We start from the raw sequence: 20,247 nt of genomic DNA, 5'->3' as shown, positions 1-20,247 counted from the left end.
ATTCTCTAAGGTACGGGTTAATTCAGTTAGTCATAGAAAACAGCTTGACAAAAAAGTAACATTTATCTGGCAGCTGTTGTGAATGTGACCAGAATAACAGCCAGCCTGCAGCATTTTATTAAGCAGCAGGCAGTCTCTTACTGATTTCTTCTCAGCTGCCGTTTTAAAACTGACCTTTTGCATGGGTTTCTCTTAGTAAATCTCTTGAACCTAAAAATTAGAATTACAGACCAATTCTATAAGCTTCTACTCACAGAGGTAGCCCTTAACACCACTGAAATCAGGGGAAATGATTTCTAAAGCGAGAAGTGGTTATGTGAGATGGGGACCGGACCCATCGGCTCCCAGGTCAGGACCACAGTGCCCAGGCTGGGGCGGTGGGTTCAGGCCCATCACGTTTCCATCTCTTGAGTTCCCTGTGCTATCCTGAGGAAATGCTGCACATTTTTTGCATCTAAACCAGAGATTACAATACCCGTTAGATGACTTCGTATTTGCCAAGTGCCTTACGATCCTCTGATGAAGTACAATCTGCAGTTAAAAGGCTCACACTAGTTCGTGGTTTTGCCTGCTGTGACTTGTGGACCTGCTGGCGGATTTATCCGACCACCACCCTGGTCCTGACAGGCCTGTTTCCATCCGCACATCAATCCCTGTGCATGAAACGGCTTCATGGATGTGCCTGGTTTGGCGGGGGAGAGGCTTGTTTTTAAAGGCAGCAGCCCAGTAACTGATAGGTTACAAAGGACTTCACCAGTAAAACTAACTGCTCATGCATTTCATCCTATCAAAACTCAGGGATACCTTAGTACTTAGGGTGAAATCTGGTCGTACTGACATTCACGGCCTTTTGAAGATTTTTTTCAGGTTTTGAAGGTTTTTTTGAAGTTCAAGGCCCTTTTGAAGTTTTCGCAGAACAGCTGGGCACAGACACAGAGAAGATGAATGAATCCCCTCTACGTTTAAAGAGTGAAATATGCAACAAATGGTAAACGGCAGAGCCACCTTCCAGAAAATGAAAGCATTCACCACACCATCACCTTATTACCTATGCAGAGCTCTAGAAAGTTGTCTGCTAGGATGAACTTTGCCTCCTCATTTCCATCCTCATGGGGATGTCTCAACTTGTAATCATTAATGAACTATGCCTGTTACGGAAGGGTGACTGTACAGTCTGGATATCGTTCAGAGCTGCTTTGGGAAACCAGAAGTTAGGGAAAATGTCCAGCAGGTATCACAAAGCAGCAGCCGACGGCAATTTGGACCTCTTGAAAGAAGCCACGAGGAAAGACCTCAATACTTCAGATGAAGATGGGATGACGCCCACCCTGCTGGCAGCATACCATGGGTATCTAGAAGCTCTGGAAGTCATATGTCGGAGGGGGTAAGTCAATCAGCCTCCACTGCTTAAAGCCTCTGCCTTAAATCTGTAATGAGTGCGTCATTTTTCTAATGCCCCGATGACCTCAGACCCAAAAGGCTGAAAATCACAGTCATTTCTTTCAATGCATTGCCAAAATTCATTCACAATGGCCCAGAACCTGCAAGCAGGTCTGTATGTGCGGTCAGTGAAGCCGCATCGACATCGGCGGGACCGCCTCATACATGGAGTCTGCAGGGAGCGGTTAGTAGGAGCAGGGCTCTGGGACCTCGCCTCGCTGTAATGGAGGAGAAGTTGGCCAACAACCTGTGATTATAACATGTCTTTGAAACTGGCTCTAGATAAATGCAGTTTGAAACATTTTTAGCAAAAAATCTCTCCCATTTGCTTCCAAAGTGCAGTTAGTAGACACCTGTGAAGGTTTAATGCTTTCCAGAGGCAAGTCACAACGGATAGTTTTGAGACAGTAACATCTAAAATTGTTATTTCTCTGCTTTTTATAGTGTTAGCAACTACCATCACGATAAAAATGATAATACTGTTTCAGAAGCTGCAGTATAATACTTGCAAACCTGGAAAAAAAAAGAAAAAAGTAAAGGAAGGTTTTCTACAGGTTTATTTTCTAATAGTAATATTTCTATTTGTTATCATTTAAATGTACTACATGCTTAAAATGTATTATTGAAATGGTAATTACCTCCCCACCCACCATACTGTCTTGCTTGGAGCCTACCTTTTAAACTGTGATTCTGTAATAAGATCTGATAAAAGAAAATCTGCTGTTATGTAGAGATAAGTTAATAAAATATTCTTTCTGGGCTGAGATGAAGATTAAGTTGACCTGTATTTTCAATCATAATAGTTTAAAGGAGATTGGAGGGAAAAGTTGAATAACTATTCGGATGTATCTCAGTTTTCTTTTATCAAAAATAGAATTGAAAACATGGAATAAAAATAGGTTTTTCATAGATTTGCTTTATAGCTCATTGAGCTCAGGTGTGGCTGTAATAACACAGTAAAAAAGACCTTTGGACTGCATGGTTATTGCTGTACCCCCAAGAGAAGCAAAAATAGATTGGCAGTTTTTCAACTCGTATAATTAAGGCAGCTCCAAGGAAGTATCTAAAGTCAATAATGGTTTGTCCCTGAACACCTAGAAGACAGAGCAACTAGCTAAGGAACAAATAACAAAATAATTTTTTTCAAAATTTGAGTGAAAAATGTCTTCCACCATATAAGCTGATAGAAGTCACAGAGGATGACACGAAGATCAGAATTTCTATGTATTTGCTATTTAACATATTTCTAACTCTTTTTCTTGGTAGAGGACAGCTTTGGGACAGTATTGCCCTCAAAACCTTCAAACATATGCATTCAGTTCTATGTTAATCCAAGATTTTTTGACATGATCAGCAAGCTGGGGCTGTCAGAGATATGGCTGTAGTCTCACCGGTTTTCTTGGGAGAAGCTGAATTTTGGAAGACATTCAATCTGTTCTGCAGTCAGTTAATGTTTTCCTGTGAGAAAGTACTTTAATTATTTTCAACATTTCAACAATTTCAACCTTTCCTTGAAGAGGTTTCCTGACAAAGGCACTGAGATACAGGATGGTTTTCTTTAGAGTGGTTGCAGATTTTACAACTCTGAAGCTTGCAACACATTCAGCTCTTGGAAAATGTAGCAATACTAACAATAAGCCCCTTTCATCTTGAAATAATTTATCTTCCCAGGCATCAAGAGATGTTTTCTCTGCTTGCTTTGCAGGTACATGAATAAAGGCAAGACCAAGTAGCAGATCTGCTCTCTTTTGTGTGAGCCTCTTTCTTGGGAAAGCAGGGAAAAGAGGAGTATGAGAATCCAAAGTATATGTCAAACCTTATCCAAAGTCCCACTGAGCTGGGAACAGACACTCTAGTTTGTCAATTGTTTGAGGCTCAAAGGCTGGCAGGCTCCACAGGGAAAAAAGACCACAAACAGCTATGAAGGGACCTGGGAAGGATGGATGACCCAGCACTCCCAAGGCTCAGGATAACGCAGCCTGTTTGCTAATGTGGGAATTAAGGGATCTAGCACGGTCGGCCACAGTCAGGCAGTTCCCCAGGGCAGAGCCACAAAAGCAGAAATATGTACACATGGTTTCCATATGTCTAAGTGGAGAAACTTTGATCCTCAGCTGCCACCTCCGTGTAGAAACGCCTGCGCTCTCGCAGCCTGGCATGCTCAGAGTTGCCATTGTTTCTCAGTGCGAGCAGCTCCATGTCTCAGCCCTGCGGGGACCCCCAACCTCTCCCTTGGCTGTGGCATTTCAGGCTAAAGGATGTTTTCAGATATGGCCCTCAACAAATATTTTCTTCAGAGATACTCAAAGCCAGAGATCAATGCCTGAAGGAGATTTTGTGATAGGATGTGCCATTTAATTCATAGTACAGCTGCCATGGAACAAATCTCCAAGACATTGAAATACTTAAACTCCCAAAAGCAGAAATCCTCCTTGTAAATTTGGCCCCTGGCTCTTAAGTTATTAAAGGTTTTGGGCTACTGTGGCTGCCTTGGTTATTGGTCGATGACTCAAGCTCTGTTCTGAACCATTACTAACGCTGATCCTGCCAAATACGAATTAAAAGATTCAAGCCGATTCTTATCTGCAGGCAGCAGTTCAGTGTGAAGTCAGTGCAAGAGTTAAAAAGAAAGCGGTACTTTTCACTGGATTTAAATTAAATTGAAAAGATGTGGTATTTTATTTTCAAATAAGCTTCTGTTTTTCAAACCCCACGAGCAAAAGCAGCTTAAAGAGAACAAAAGAGCTGAAGAAAAACAACGGGCCTATCTGAGCTTAAGCTAATAGCAATGGAGACAAATGTGTAATCAGGGCTTTACTCCTAATCATTTACCGATTACCCACCAAACCCGTTATTGCATGGGCTCATTAAATATGTATCACTGTGGCAGGGAAGAACCCTCCTAATATTGTCCCTGCATTTGACACGCAAAAGAGAAGACTCACCAAAGAGTCTTTAAAATATTCCACCCAAATCCTATTGAAACAATTTTGCCATTAATTCCAATGAGTGTAAGTTGAAGCCTGAGCCCACAGACAGGCAGGAATTAGAGCTAATGCCACACACGCAGCCAAACTCAGTGCTTGTGTAAGTAGGTGCAGTGCCCTTCTAGAGGATGGAGCCAAGCTGACTCATTTGCATTGGGCTGTACTCCTCATAGCAAAGCTGAGCTAAACATTTAGTATCTGTTCAATCCCACTGCAGTGCTATGCTTGGATACGTCCAGCTCACTGTGTGCTATTTTCCTTCTCAGAGGTGATCCGGACAAATGTGACATCTGGGGGAACACCCCTCTCCACCACGCCGCTTGCAATGGTCATATCCATTGTGTTTCTTTTTTGATCAACTTCGGTGCCAACATATTTGCTCTGGACAACGACTTCCGCACTCCCCTGGAGGTGGCTGCCAGCAGAGACCGCAACGAATGTGTCCGAATCCTGGACAAAGCTGCAACCGAGCAGAACATGCTGAACCCAAAGAAGGTCTCCAAACTCAAAGCGCAGGCCCAGAGGAATGTGGAGAAACAGATCAAGGAATGCGAGAAGCGCCAAGAGAAACACCAGCATGAAATGAACCGGAATTACATGAAAGAAAAGGTTGGCACAGTAAATTCTTCCCGAGGGACACAATCCAGAGTAAAGTTGCCTAGTCTCTTTGCTTCAAATACAACAAGTCCTTTCTCCAAAAATCTAAAAGATACCTTCAAACTGAAGGCAAAAAGGACAGCTGACAGCACAAGAAGCCAGGAAACACAAAGCAATGACCAAGAGGGTGGTACGGGTAGGAGAACTGTGATGCATTTGTTTGATGAGAAAGAGGAGGATGAATTACTGAATGACCTCGGAGAGAAAAACTTTTCTGATAGTGACAGCCAGCTCTCCATTTTTAAGCGGCCAGGTCTCGGCAAGATTGTATTTGGAAGGAACTTGGCTGCAGATGTAAATCCTGGAACTGTGTCTTCTGAGAAAGAAGGTATAAGCTTTAAAATGTCCAGTGAGCTCTTTCAGTATGAAAATGCTGAGAACGGCCGGGAAGATGATGGTGAAAATGGTGCTGATACCCCTTGGCATGAGGAAGAAGTCATTTGGGATGACGAGGAAGCAGAGAACACGCCCCTTGAGGTATTTCTGGCATCACAGATGCTGGATGAGTTTCTTCCAGTCTTCATGAGGGAAAAAATTGATTTAGATGCCCTGATGCTATGTTCTGATGAAGATCTACAGAGCATTCAGATGGAGCTTGGGCCAAGAAAGAAAGTCCTGAATGCCGTCAATAAAAGAAAAGAAGCACTCAAGAACCCTGGAAAGACTGTAGATACTTGCCTATAAATTAACATCCCTGTTGCTGTAACCTGCACACTGATTCATTCTTTTCCTCTTTCCAGAGAGCATGCAATTCTTTTCAGATGTCTGCTAAAGCCAAAGGCAGAGAGGTTACCAATTGCTTTAGAAAGTGCAGCAAGGACAAAGATTTTTTTCTCTGGATAGATGGCTGTGGTGTGCAGGGTATTAATTCAAGCATATTCTGCCAAAAAGAAAGAATGTGAAGGTAAAAACCCCAAAGTTACAGATTTAAACCTTTTTCTCCCTAAACTGTTTCTGGGGATTGGGTTTCTTCTCATTGGAATAACTTAAAATATCAGTGAAGGCCAGCCACACTACATTCCTTAATAAAGCCCTTCCCTTCTTCTCCAAAACCACAATGCAAAGAGCATTCCCAAAGCTTGAGAGCTTTGAGATTTTTCCATTCGCTTCTGTTAGGTTGCTACAAACCACCCTCCCCAGTACTGATGATACGTTAGAAATAGCATCTGAATCTTGATTTCAGCTATGGCTTATTGACTCTAATAGCCTCTGAATGAATGTAAATAAGACTAATTTAGAGCCAGTTTCATGTTCTTGTCAGTGAAGTGTTTTGCTACTGTATTGATATTAATTTAAAAATATATGAAGTACCTTGCCAAGAGATGTTTGGTGTGAGTTGTATATTCCTTTTTCTTGTCTCATTAGACTGGACCCAGTTGCCAGCATCCATCATGCCCTAAATGGCATCAAGACTGCAGTACTTTTAACTACAAGAAGCTGAGGGTTTATTTTCAACATTTTTGATCTGGTTTGGTATATCCTCAGCTTGGTTCCTATAGCGTGCATTTGCCATGTAGTCCCAGAAACCAGGACTCTCATCACCCAGCATTTTCTGTTGATTGTTGTCGGCCCCAGCCTGAAAACTGCATGTAACACACCCACCCCCAGCTCATGAAAAGAGAAAGAAAATGAGACTGTGCTTCTGTGGAAGCTCCTGTTCTTTGCAGTCTGTCTGGAGGCATTCACAGCAGAGTTCCCTTCATCTCTCTTAGGCCTGTTCCCTTGGGAAGACAGCACAATCTGATACAAATTAATCACTCCAGTTGAGTTTTGTGAACCTAGTAAGGTGCTTGTAGCAGTCTTGTTCTGCCTAAGATCTCAGATTTTAGAGGCACAATTATTAGCAGGACTTTTACCTTTAAATCTCTTTTTATAGCTTTCCATGAGTTAGCTATCGTTTTTTCCTTAAGGCTATACTAATCCTAGTTAATAATCTATTTTGTCATGCTTCCTTCTTTCCACATCTTCTTGTTACTTTGATTTGTATATTATAATTCCTTTTCCTGGCTGGACTTCGTACTGCACTCTTTCCTCCTTGGATTCCTATACTTAAGCAGGCTGATATTTTCTTTTATTAAGCAGTCACATCAGAGTCCTGTTCTGCACAACCTTAAGTGACTGCTGTGCTTAGCACAGTAGTTAAATCAGACAGCATGGCCCCAGACTCTGTGTTATTAATCTGCTGGGTTGTTTCCATTTTGGCTCAGAAACCCCCAACTGTTTAACAAAGCAAGAAGGAAATGATGAATCTTACATATTTGAAGGCATATGATGAGTGGATTTTGAAGGGCCAAATCCTGTCATTCTCAGGCACATAACTGATGTATTTGCTGGTTCTTTACCTGCCCAAATGCTTGTGACCTGCCCCCAACACACCATCAAAACATCAGTGAATGGCCTCACTCACGGAGGACCTGTCCAATAACTGCCATTATCACAGATCAGCTTCAGCAGCTCTGTGATAGGCCCCCAGTATCTCTAAATTGCACTGAAAATCTGCCTCTCTGCACACCCATCTGTAAATCTGCCTGACTGCTACAGCCTCTGACAACCAGAGATAACGGGCAGAGACTACCTGCACATTAATTGCCTCAGGTGTCACAAGTATCCAGCATGTTTAGTATGTCCCATGGAGCTAGCAGAAAGGTCTATGGGAAGGAGTTCCCTGTCCTTCTAGAACTGCATCTAGAGACTGAATAAGAAGCCCCAGAGCACCCCACATGACACATTTTTTAGGCAACTGAATCAACTCCGATATATCTATCTCCTTTTAAAATGAACTGTAAAAAGTGCAATAGTGCTAAGTCCTTTTCTTGCAGGGTGGTCCTGGAAATTGGCCTCTGGTATAAAGTAACCATGTGGAACAACTCGGGAAAAAAGTAATAAACAGGAACACTCACATTTCAGTTTTTTCCACTTATGTGCTTTGCTGTTCCCCGAATTTTTTCGCCAACCCCTTTGTTTCTTTTATAATTTGAGATATTTGAATTAGTGAATCCCAGATCTGACTCCTTAGTAACATTCGTACAGCACGGTTCAGTTAGAGACACTTTATGTATCACATGTGCAATCTTACAGCCCAATCCAAACCCAAATCATAACACCATGGGATCTCACATGATTACAGCCCTGCCAAGCACAAGATTCTCCTTCCTTAAGGATTTAATATTCTGCACTGGACAGACAGCAAGAGGAGGGAATGTGCAGCATGGGATAATGACTGCAAAACTGAGTATCACAGTGGAGCGGGGCAGTCTCAATTTATTTTCCCCTTTACATTCAGCGATCATATTAACTGAGAGAGTAGTCACTGCAACAACTTGAATACTTTCTTCCTCATCTTCAAAAAAACCAAACCACCAAAAGTAATGGACAACAAAATGAAAGTCAAAGAAAAACAGCAGCATCTATTTAATTTTAACATAAACGCAAGTTACACAATTTCCTCAGACTCTGATTTGTAAGAGAAGGAAACATGGAAATTAAGGCTATTATTTCCCCTCAAAAAAAAAAAAAATCTAAAGACGGCATCCAAGTAACTCCCATTGTAACCGAATCGAATCCTCTTCATGAATTCAGAGGTACAATGCTGAAGCCAGGCTCCCAGAACCTCCTATTGCCAATGAAAGCTGAGAACACTGTGGGTTTTCAGAACCAAGGTTTTGGACTGGTTCCATCAACTTTTAAAGTGCATAGTCTGTAGAAGAGTACATGTGAAAACAAACTGTATTTATCTTCTTCCCAAACACTATGTCTCACTTCAAATTACAAACCTTGTTTTACACAGGCACAGAACTGGGATAATATTATCATAAAAAGTAAGTACAAGTTCCCATACAGTTCTTCAGTTACGGAACATCGATGGTTGTCACGTTTGTCTCACACTAGTGGAGTTCTCCACTGCTGAATTAACAGGCGAAGTCAACACATACATTTCTGAACACGCCAGAAATTACATAGAAAAAAAGAGATGTGGAAAAATAGAAGGGTAATTTCACTACAATTAAAAAATGCAAAGCTTATAGAGAAATTTCTGTTCTTGTTTCTGCTGATATAAACAAGGTCAAATGGAGTTAGATTTCTATCCACACAAACACATCCGTTGGCCCTGCTCACTTACTGGTCTGGTACCCTTCCATGCTAAAACTCTGCAAATTACAAACTGTGCCACTTACTACTTTTTGCCAACTAGTTTACACCAGGCTTATAACTTGGAGTATTATTTACGTCACACCTACACTGTACTCATTAACCTCTTCTATACTTACTTACGCACCGTCAAGGGCTTTAATGCTAACTGCTTCTGAACCTCCTTCCTGTTGCTCTGCTGTATTCTACTGGCATCAATATAGAATGACCATGTCATCTAATCTTTCCGCAGAGTGAAGAAACACTTAATACCCTGCATGAAATAATATGTAAGTAGAAATAAAATTTCGTAAGGCACAACTCGAGCCTGAGACAGGAATTTGTTTCCAGGGCAATAGCTATTTTCCAGCAGATGCTCAATCTTTTGTCAGACAGTTGCATAACAGCACAAAACTGGAACGTTTCCTTATGTAGAACATCACCGCGTTCCTCTGCCAAGAAACACTCGTGGAAATTCCTGCCCTAGCAAATATCCACTGGGATAAGACAACAATTACCAATTGAAGCATAGTCCAGCCAAGGTAAAAATACTTGGTTGTATACTTGAAGTTTATCCTACTGAAATCAATTTGTGCAGTTCCAATCTTCAAGAAGCTTAGAAAAAGAACTTACAAACACCATAAATTAATAAAAAAATCTCCCCACAGAATATAGATAAAAGTTAAATCAAAACACATTTTTAGTACTCACATTTTGGGTGACTCCTTGCAATGAAAATAGCAATATCCCTCTCAGGAAAGTACTAAGGGAGGTACTGAGTATAGTTTACTCCCAGTTAAAATGTACATAATATTAGCTCCGATTTTTTGCACTCTGTCTTCCTGAGCCAGGTCTTTTACAAAAACAGACAGAAATCTAACTGTATGGAGGCATCATTATTTATATAAACTCCTACTCAGGAGGATCTGAGGGCAGAGAAGGGGGACTGTTGGGTGTGAAAGCAATGATGGTGACTTCCAGATCCCATTCTGAGCTGGAAGGGAAGGGGTGCCCAGGAGTCAGGCGTGGGCTGTGTTCCCAGGAAAGACTCAAGACTGGGTTATTGTCAGTGTAGCACTGAAACTCACAGATGCATTTGAAGCACCGTCACAGGTAAATATGATGCCAGAGTCCACTCTCCAAACTGATATATTTTACTCCAGTATGAATTACCTCTCTAAAGACACAAAATATACCCACAGACTTCTGCTACATAAATAATTAGGTAGGAAAGGTATTGATTCCAGAATTATACCAGACTATATAAAAATACTCTTGTTAGTATCACCGCAAACATCTAATACTTGCCATTACATGAGATACCTGCAGTATTACTAGTAAATGTATCTAATACTTGCCATTAGAAAACTGTAGAAATCAGTCTATTGCTGAAATTTTACTTTTCATTCTTGAATACTCTAGAAGGGCCACATTCAGATAGGATTGGTGCCTTTTTGTTAACAAAAGATCTAAGGAAACTAAGTACAAATCATTTTCTTGGCCTCATTGGCATTGTAGACTTCTCTTAGTTACCAGCTGACCATGAGTCATAAACAAATTTTGCTGCTACTGTATCTTCAACCGCCATCCCTGAAAAAGAATTAAAGTCATCTTCAAACAGTCGTACAAAATAATTTAGCTTCAGAAGGGAACAGAAGGACTCAGGAAATTATCTAAGTGGACAGGAACAGAAATCATTCCTCCTCCCAAACACCTACAGTGTTACATTCAAAGTTTATAGCCATCACGTAACTGTTAGGTGTGCTATATGAAGTTAATGCAATCGTATGAATCTAATTTTCAGTGTTCGTATCACAACTTGGCCCTTTCAGACCTCTTTCCCCCAAACATCAACTCCAACCCCACAATAGACTGCCACATTGTCTGTAGGTCAGACAGACTTCAGGGGCATAACAGCAGGACGTTCAGGTTGGAGCTGTATTAATAAATGCTGCAGTCATGTGCTGAACAATTGTGAAGTGGGAAATGTACTTCTTCCTATTGTTTGTTTGCCTTCCTATCACTTTTCATTACATCAGTCCTGCTAGATAAATAAAAAGGGAAATAAAAAGAGAAAATGCAAATCACATTCTAGTTTCTTCTGGACAGTGCATTACCACAGCAGTTTTGAAGACTATCAGCAGCTTTCCCACGCATGGGGGACCTAATAAATAACAAGGCATTGTTTTCTGTCAGACTTGTACACAGGAGGGGTTGTTCTTACCCAGTGATTTAAACACTGTTGTTTTCTCAGGCAGGGCTGGTTTCGTACCCTTCACTACCTCACCCAGCTCAGCAAAAATCTCTGCCTGTAAAACAGATACATATTTATACAAAAACATAGTATCTATACATATGTTAAGAGAAAAACCTTTCTTCTGAATGACTTCAAAAGAAAGAAGTCCTCCAGTTCTGCTATCCCAGAACTGATTTCCTTTCCATGCTGAAGCAGGTCAGTATTCAGACAAATAATACAGAAACTGGACAGAAATCAGAGGAATGGAATGGTTTTCAGAAAAAAAAAAAAATAAGGCAAGCAGCTGACAGACTTTCCTCAGTCAGTAAATTACAGTGGATAGCTTGCTACTTATCCTACAAAATACATGGGGTTCCACACACCTTACTGTATCTGGACCTCTTATATTAAACCCCAGAAATGGAAACCATATTTGTACTGCAAAAACTTTAAAAGAGGAAGAAACCTCCATTAAACCTAAAAGAGCGCCTGCCATCAAATTTCTGCAGATCACTGTCTGCTTGGCTTCTGTCATCCATTCTCTAGAGGCCTGATGTGTGTCAATCACACTGAAATATTATGGGAATAAACTTAGAAGTTTTAACAAATAGATTTGAAAAATATTTAACATAACTACCAAACAGTGCAGGAAATGTAGGTCTTTCAAAACCAATACTTTGTTATTGTACACAAAGGCCAACACTGAAAACATGCTAATGTAATATGGTACCATGTAATGGTTGATACAGAGGTTGCATGGTTTTGGCATAGGCATATAGAAGCCTCGGTGTGAAACCAGTAGATCTTTCAGCCTGTGCCTGGAAAGCGTTAACTACGTCTGATGCTCTAAAAAGTTTCAGTGCCGCACATCATCAGTATCAACTCATTTCAAACGCAAGACAATTGCCACAAAAATAAAGTCCATAATTTAAGAAAGTCTTACCCCTGATAATATAACATCTCCCGATTCCGTAAGAGCAGCCTCTCTGGAATCCACAAACAGAACAGAATTCTTCATCAGTTCATCGTCCAGTTCTCTCCAGTCTGGTCTGCTTGCTCCAACAGCTAAGACAACAAAACTTATGAACTTGGGAGGAACGTTTAAAAAAATTCAAACCACATGTTGTCCAAAAGACATGTGTGAAGTAACAACAGACATTATTGTGGAAACGTAATATACAAACAAACTGATATTAGCACTGGAGACATGCCGATTGATAAAACAACAAAAAAAATATGATGTGCCTGAGCAACTGGGAAAAAACCTGGATTTCTCTCAACCAGGCCTCAGCTGTAACGCTGACATATATATGGCCTGTTTCTGTAGGGTGCTAACCCCCTAGATTTCCACTGATGTCAATGAAGGATGATATTGGGTGCAACCTTCCAAATTATAGCTCATTAAGATGTACAGCACCCTTGACCTCTAGTCATGCAGATGCTGCTACCAACAAAAATCTTACATTCCTCATAACACAGCCAGAACAACTGAAATCAATCAGCCTTTGCATTTCAACCTGCTAAAGCATTAAACTGCAGCTCTTCAGGAAGCAGAAGCTAGTTGTTTTGCTGGCACTGTTTCCACCTCTTTCGTACGCTAGTCAAACTGCTCCTTCCAAATAATGCTGACAGAGAGGAGAAGAGGAAGTAGTTCTGCTTAGCCCTTCATCATCTCATAACTTTACATTTTTCTGTTGGTATGTGTAACTATATATAGCTACAAAACAAGCCTTTGCTAGGAGCCTTGAAAACTACACCGATAAATAAGCATGACATAATTACTCTGTACGGAGAACAGAAGGCACTGTTAGAATAAACGTTGATCATTTGGTGACGCAACTCAGAAGATGATCTTAAGGTTATACAGACTACAACTCCTCTGCAGACAAACAGTAAACCATTTCTGCGACTGCCGAATTAACAGGTTTTTGATGCTTTTTATTTTTTAAACCGAGTTAACTAACACCTAATACAGCTGCTCCAAAACATTCAATATTTGATCTGTCAGTAGAATACCCTTATCAGCAGACTCTGGGTAGCTGAGGCATAAGAAAATCATCTCCCTTTGTCCATTATCTCTTGTACCCTTGTCTTTTATTAATCGTTACCCAATGCCCTTAATTTTATAGACCTTTCATTTGATCCAGACTGTGTTTGTTATGTGTCTATAGAGAAAAATAAGATTTGAAGAATCCCTCTATTATCCTGAACAGATGAGAATCCAAGTACTGTGCAGCAAAGACTTGCACATGCAGACAGAGAGTTTAATGTTACTAATTAGGATTTTTAAACCTATAGTCTTCTATTATTTCCTTCTAACTTTATAAGCAGTACAAGTTGAGCCGGTTATGGATTTTCACTTATCTGGAGAAAGTGAGAACAAATCAAGGAGTTTAACTTTTTAAATACAGAAAGACCACTTTCAACTTGTTATGGGCTAAAAAAAGATAAAATAAAAGTTATACTGTAGTTAAATATTTTTACAAATTGTCCAACTGCTACAGAATAATAAATTCCACATTGCCTGAATGCCTCTTCAAACAGCACAAATGCCTCAGTGGAGGGAAAAAAAAAAGGCAAAGAAACGAGAGGGATCTTTGTGTATGTGTTGCCTCACTGACTGTAGACCTTAATTGATTTTGGTTGTACTTCTGGCTTCCATTCTGTGACATAACACAGACAACAATATTCAATGACAAAGGACTAAACTGAGTTAAAAAAATTGGTAGAATGCTGCTGGAATGTGGGACCTTCCTTTAAATTGTTCCCTCTGACAAGTTGTTTTTGTCTTATTACCATGCCATTTGGAAAGTGCACAAGGTCATCTGAACCAGGCCCACAATTAATAAAATAAGCAAATGGGGGCATGTCCAAATACTCCAAGCAATAGTGTGGCAACATTATTATAAAGACAGAAAAAAAAAAAAAGCACCCCTCAAACCTCACCATAATTAGAGGTCAAATTCTGAAGTTCTTAACTCAGTTATCACAGTTTTTTAACTCAAGTGGGGAAAAAAAATAAAAAAAAAAAAATCAATGTGATCAGCCCAAAAAGTAACAAATAGAGGTGAACTGGGTGAAGCAAAGATGACAACTACCAGGGAAACAGTAGACTGAGCAGCAATCACTTTAGAAATAACATGTTTGTACACGTTATATAAATGGAGAGCAAGGTGAGCATCAAATGACAACATGGTAGCAAAGATGATGCACCACTAGGGAAAAAAGCACATCCCATGCTCTAGCAAACATCCAGTGCTGGAATATGCAGGAGTTCTGGCTCCAGACATCCAGGAAGACAGGGCTGGGAAAAGCAGTCCTCACTAAAGGGAAAAAGTCAACATGGAAAAGAACATTCATTCTGAGAAGCAGAGAGTATTGCTTTTCAACAGTTTTTGATGCTAAACAATGTGATAATAAATATATCCTTCAAACGATGAGAACATAGCATACCATTGATATGGGCCCCTGGTTTTACCCAGTCTCCAAATAAAATTGGTGTTGTTGCCATAGTGACTGTTACAATCACATCAGCCCCAGTAACTGCCTCCTGAGCAGAAGAGCAGACCTGCACTGGACCATTAACTGAATTAGCAAACTTCACCGCTTTCTCTTTGGTGCGATTCCATATCCTGACCTTCAAGGAAAAAAAGACAAACATATTAGCTTGGAGTATTTCTTCTTGCTGAAACACAACACTGTTTCAGTTTTCAATGGAAAATTACATGTATCCTAAATGTGAGGTTTTTCCCCTTTAATTTTCTCATCATACAAGTGACTAAATTTCATGTGTGTGCAGCTACATTTGAATGACTGTTTTGTAACACCAGAATAACAGCTCCTTGTAGAGCTATATTTATAAGATAAATATATTTATTGAAAATATTTGTAAGGGAAAGTCACAGAAAGCTCGTCCAAGTATGCCATACACAGTAGGATTTTCCTCAGAGAGAAAAAGCCATTCGAAACTTGACTTTGTCTCCAACCCCGCCCCCCCCTTTTTTTTTTTTAAGACCAACATTTGAGCAAGAAATTCTACAGCTGTTCAGAATATTCTTGGGTTCTGTAAAAATGTAATCAAAATATGATTAATCCTTTAACTTCATTGGCTATAGCATGGTTTATTTATATTAAGTGCTCCTGAAACATAATAGAGTCAAATAGATGTATCCTGTTAAGGTGTGTCCATTACCTCTTTAAATGTGAACAGCTCCGTGAAGATATCATAATGGCTATATGCTTGAACACCAGCTCCCAAAATGCACAGCACTTCTGCAAAAGCTGGCATTAACAACTGAACAGTATAAAACACAAAAAAAGAATATGTAAGGACAATATATTAACAGATATGACAAATATATATCAAAATACTACAAAAGAAAGCAGTATCCTTAATCCTTTTAAACAAAAAAATAATGTTTTTATGCAAAAGCTAGTATTGATTCATATTAATATAAACCAATATTCAATTACCACCATATATATATATAATTTCTTTTAAATGCAAAAGCTAGTGTCAATAGCACCAAAGTATATCTTGGCTTGATTCCGGTTTTGAATTATCAGACTCTTGAAATTCAGACTTAACATGCAACAGCATGAGCCAGTGCAAATTCTGGGGCCTCGGCACACTCTAATATTAGTATAATGTGTTACACCTAGGTGACTAATTAAGTGTAAAATGTTGATATTCTGCACTGGCTGAAAACCGGGCTCATAATACCCAAAGCTATCAGTACTGAAAGTGATAGATGCATGGGTAAACTGGTCTTGGGATACTCAAACTAAACCTTCTTTTTCAACTCACTGAAGCCATAAATCATACCACAAGCAGACCTTGGCATTGTAAGAGCCATGATACATATGCATCAGGTATTGTAAAAATAGGGATGGTTCTGAGGAACAAATATTAAAATTCAGTTCTACGATTGCTTTTGGTTTTCTGGTTTAGTTCCTGCCTCTGATTCACCAGTACTTGGCAAAGGTGAAGAGAGGGCTGCTGGAGTGCAGCCTGAAGCCATCCTTGTGTCTTGTTTATGCATTTGCTGTGGCCGCTCGCTTCTGTACAAAAAGCTTTAGAAATGTCTAGGCTCTCAACACTTATTCTGCTGCAAATAAATTGAAAAAAATCTCATTGATTCCATTTTTCGGTAGCAAGAACTCTTTACAATGTTCCTTTCAAAGACTCTGAAGCACTGATTTCAAAGGTTCCTTGTATAAAAGCATGGGTGATTGAAAAGCAAATGCCATAAAGAGGACAAGATGACAACTATGAGCTGAACTCAAACACTCCTGAAAGTTTCCCAAAACAGCAGACGACAATGAAGGATCTGATCTTGAAGTCTCTCCAGCAGCCAAGCTCCTTTGAGGCCAGCAGAGCCTTGACTGTGTAAAAACTGTCAGAACTGCCTGAGTATAGAATGGCTGAGAGGAATGAGGTCCTATAACCTCATGTCCAAGGAATCCATTGTAAATTGTTCTGTCCCTTGGACCAGGGGAAGCTCTTAGGGACAGGTTCTTCACTCCAATTTTACATCAGTTTAGCTCTATTGCCATGGATAGAGTCACACTGGCATGAAGACTGCCACTAACGAAGTGGTGAGATCAGCCTTCAGTCTGATGCAAAGCTGATGGGTGAAAAACAGAGCTTAGTCCCTCTTCTTATTGCCTCGCCCTTTGAGATGAAGACTAAAACCCTGCTGTGCTATGGACGGTGACTGGCTCTCCTCCTGCTATTAGCGGGCCAGCCAAATATAGTTTTAAAAAAGAATTCAAAACCAACTATTTCCAACTGAAATTGAAATCCTGTAAAGCAACATACAGCAAGATACACCTCACCTGTCTTCAGAGACTGAAGTTTATGGCTGTAGTCAGGGAAAGTCAGCTGGACATCTTCCAGTGACAACAGAGAAACTGACAGCCAGCCAGCCACCTCCGGACATGTCATCTATCTATCCTGGGCATCATCTATCTTAAGAGGACCCATATTGCCCCCTGGAAATGTGCCTTTTTCCTCTTTCTCCAGGTCCAGTAAAACCCACCTGTCCTGGCCCGACAGCAGAAAACATACCTCTAAACAAAACTGAATTTATCATCACAGCTGTATCACCCAAAGCCATTAAGGAGCACGTTAAAACAAGCACAAAAGAAAGAAAAATCAGAGAGGAGGACGCCTCAGCAAATGCCCAGAAAAGAGTGCAGAACAAGCCACAGAATCATAGCTCTGATTCCTTCTCCAATCATACATAAAATGTTAAAGCCAGACATGACTCATGCAAAACAGAAAATCACCCCGCTTTTAAGTCTTCCCTGAAGGTACATACGTTATCATACATCTAACTTAAAGATGTATTTGACGAAAGCCATTTACATCATTCCTTCTAGTTATTTTATATATAACACCACTAAATCTGTCCCAATTTGAGAAACAGAAGACATACCTTGGTAGCAATTGCAGAAACTGCAGCTGTTCGTTTTGCTGTAATCACACTGCCATCTAGGACCTTAAAAAAGAAAAAAAAAAAGAGTACCAAGCATTTTCATCCAATTTGTGAATTATGTGATATTACAGGGCACAGATAAAAATATAAAAGTTGGTAATTACTATAATAGCAACCAGAAACCATATAAAATCATGTTTAAACTAGACAGATTCTGTCTATTCCAGTTCTTCCATGTCATTCCACCAGCACAAATGGAGTGAAAACTGGTCAGAGCTGAGCCATCCCTACCCCACACAGCTCTTCATGCACTGTACTCCCCAGCGCAGAGAACAGATAGACAAAACTGCAATACTCTGCACTCCAGTAAGACCAGGGACTGGTGCAAACTGGCAGTGGTTCACGAGTCCTGCACTATCTTGGTCTGTACAAAGGGATGACAAGGAACCACGGAATTCCTTTAATGTGTATCGTACACAGTGGGGCACTCGTGCCTCAATGTGCATTAGCTACTGCATACAAATGAATTAAAAAGCTGACATGTTTTCTGATGCAGTTTAGGAATAAAAGCCCAATATAGTTTTCTTGACCAGTTTCGGCCTTTACTAATCATTATTACTAAAGTGTAGCGAAAATGGTCCATATTCTTAAAAAAATTCTTAAATTCTTTAAACAAACAACAAAAAAATCAGACTCTGAATACTATTCCCTGTTGTATCAATTGTAAATCTGTTTAGATTTAACTTAAGATGGTTCAAGATCAATTCTTTATTCAGCAAAGTTTTTTTTCCTTTCAAATGCAAGGTAAACTTTTCCTGATAATTTCTCTCTCCCAGTCACCCCGTGAGCCATTAGATTCTCTTCAAATCACAAGTAGCAGTAAAGAGCAGAGAGTACAGTTTAACACCTATGAAAGATATAAGGCTTTAGGCCAAATCCTCACTTGGCACAAACGCATTTTCATTGATGATGTAGGTAAACTCAGGCCAATTTACACCAGTTTCAGCTTCTAAGAATCAGAAGGGAGAACTGACCGAGCATCAACAGAGAAGAATGCAGAAGCACACATGAAACTCACAGCTTTTAAAGAACCATTTCTGGGGTCAAACAAGAGGACAGTCGCTTGGTGAGAAGGGACAGAGGAATCCTTCTTGTGCTCATAAAAAGTCACCAACTTGGTTGTCAGAGCATCGTCTGCAGCACTGTAAGCAGGCATGACTCCTAGGAACCTTGTAAGAGAATGACTTACATTACTTACGTACCTTTAGCATGGGAGCCTGCAGCCCCCGGGGTGGTTAACATCAAACGGCTACTGACCAGTTAACCAGTAACTCGGTACCAACGACTTTTTCTGATGCTCCAATTCCTTCCTCCCACCCCGTCCCGTCCCCGCCGCAGGCCCGCCCCCCCGGTGCCGCTACCCCCGTTCCTCGCTCCGGAGAGCCCGCACCTGCTCCCGCCGGCGGCCGCATGCCCTCGCCCCCCCCGCCCGGAGCTCCGCCAGGCCGCCCCCTCCCGGCACCCGCCCCGCCCGCCCCGGCGCCGGGAAGACAGCCCCGCTGCCCGCCCGCCTCACCCGCCGTGCCGGTGCACCGGCACCACGGTGCGCACGGGCTGCACGACACCTCCCTCCGCGCCGGCGGAGAAGTCGGCCAGGGCGGCCTCCAGCGCCGGCAGCAGGAGGCTGGCGCGGTGCAGGTGCTTCTCCACCTCCCCGGCACCGATGAAGACGGGCGGAGTCGAGTCCATGGCGAGCACCGGCAGGGCGAGACGGAGCTGCGGCGCCGTGTACCGCCCCGCACCGCCGCTAAGTACTCGGCGGGGCGCCCCCGCCCCCCGGCCCGGCCCGGCCCCGCTGCCGCCCGCCCCGCGGCCCACCCCGCGCCCGCGCTGCGGGACGCCGGGGTCCCAGCTGCGCCCCCGCGCCCCGCTCCCCTCACAGGCACGGCGGACATCCCCCCGCCCCCGCCCGCCAAGGGCCGGGCCGCGGCTCGAGGCGAGCTCCGACGCCCCGGGAACGGCCCCGCCTCCTCAGGCATCGCCGGTCGCCGCCGCCGCCACCCCTCCTCAGGCACCGCCGTGGGGAAGGCGGTTGCGAACGCCACGAAGTGGGTCCACCGTGATTTATTTACGGTTCGCCACAGCCCAGAGGCACCACCGGGACCCCCGCGCCCCGACGGTGGAACAGCCCCCCCGCCCCGGTGAGCGGGAGGCGGTGGCACCCTGCACGCGTGCGCACCGCCCCGGAAGCCCGCGAGGCGTCGCCCTCTAGCCTCAAGGCGTGAGTCTAAGCGCGAGCAGTAGAGTTGGGCATTCGCTCACTAGAAAGTCGAAGCGGCGCAGGGCGTGCCGGGAAGGC

At 42.0% G+C, this 20,247-nt stretch overlaps 2 protein-coding genes across 3 annotated transcripts; one reads left to right on the top strand and one right to left on the bottom strand.

Moving 5' to 3' along the window:
* Positions 1-1,220: 1,220 nt before the first annotated feature.
* On the top strand, positions 1,221-5,768 carry ANKS4B (ankyrin repeat and sterile alpha motif domain containing 4B). The gene is made up of 2 exons (XM_009812261.2): positions 1,221-1,384; positions 4,694-5,768. Exons 1-2 carry the CDS (start codon positions 1,221-1,223, stop codon positions 5,766-5,768), a joined length of 1,239 nt encoding a protein of 412 aa, XP_009810563.2.
* Positions 5,769-8,492: 2,724 nt separating this feature from the next.
* On the bottom strand, positions 8,493-20,247 carry CRYM (crystallin mu). Of its 2 annotated transcripts, none has more exons than XM_059826691.1 (8): positions 20,211-20,247; positions 18,967-19,117; positions 17,889-17,951; positions 15,641-15,742; positions 14,902-15,085; positions 12,392-12,513; positions 11,437-11,521; positions 8,493-10,802 (listed from the first exon to the last, which is right to left on the bottom strand). In XM_059826691.1, the coding sequence occupies exons 2-8, from the start codon at positions 19,102-19,104 to the stop codon at positions 10,738-10,740; spliced, it is 759 nt and encodes a 252-aa protein (XP_059682674.1). In that variant the 5' UTR covers positions 19,105-19,117; positions 20,211-20,247; the 3' UTR covers positions 8,493-10,737. The 2 variants fall into 2 exon arrangements, with proteins under 2 accessions (XP_059682674.1, XP_059682672.1); XM_059826689.1 differs by lacking the exon at positions 20,211-20,247 and adding an exon at positions 19,465-19,637.

This window comes from Gavia stellata, chromosome 18 (assembly GCF_030936135.1).
Source record: "Gavia stellata isolate bGavSte3 chromosome 18, bGavSte3.hap2, whole genome shotgun sequence".
Lineage (NCBI taxonomy): Eukaryota > Metazoa > Chordata > Aves > Gaviiformes > Gaviidae > Gavia > Gavia stellata.
This window is presented reverse-complemented; position numbering and strand designations above follow the sequence as displayed.

Coding starts and splice junctions, on each gene's coding strand:
- ANKS4B (XM_009812261.2), top strand. CDS start 1,221: ATGTCCAGCAGGTATCACAAAGCAGCAGCCGACGGCAATTTGGACCTC. Junction 1,385..4,693: donor GAAGTCATATGTCGGAGGGG/GTAAGTCAATCA, acceptor TTTCCTTCTCAG/AGGTGATCCGGACAAATGTG.
- CRYM (XM_059826689.1), bottom strand. CDS start 19,637: ATGGACTCGACTCCGCCCGTCTTCATCGGTGCCGGGGAGGTGGAGAAG. Junction 15,086..15,640: donor AGCTGTTCACATTTAAAGAG/GTAATGGACACA, acceptor TTTTCCTTGAAG/GTCAGGATATGGAATCGCAC. Junction 10,803..11,436: donor AACAGTGTTTAAATCACTGG/GTAAGAACAACC, acceptor ATTCTTTTTCAG/GGATGGCGGTTGAAGATACA.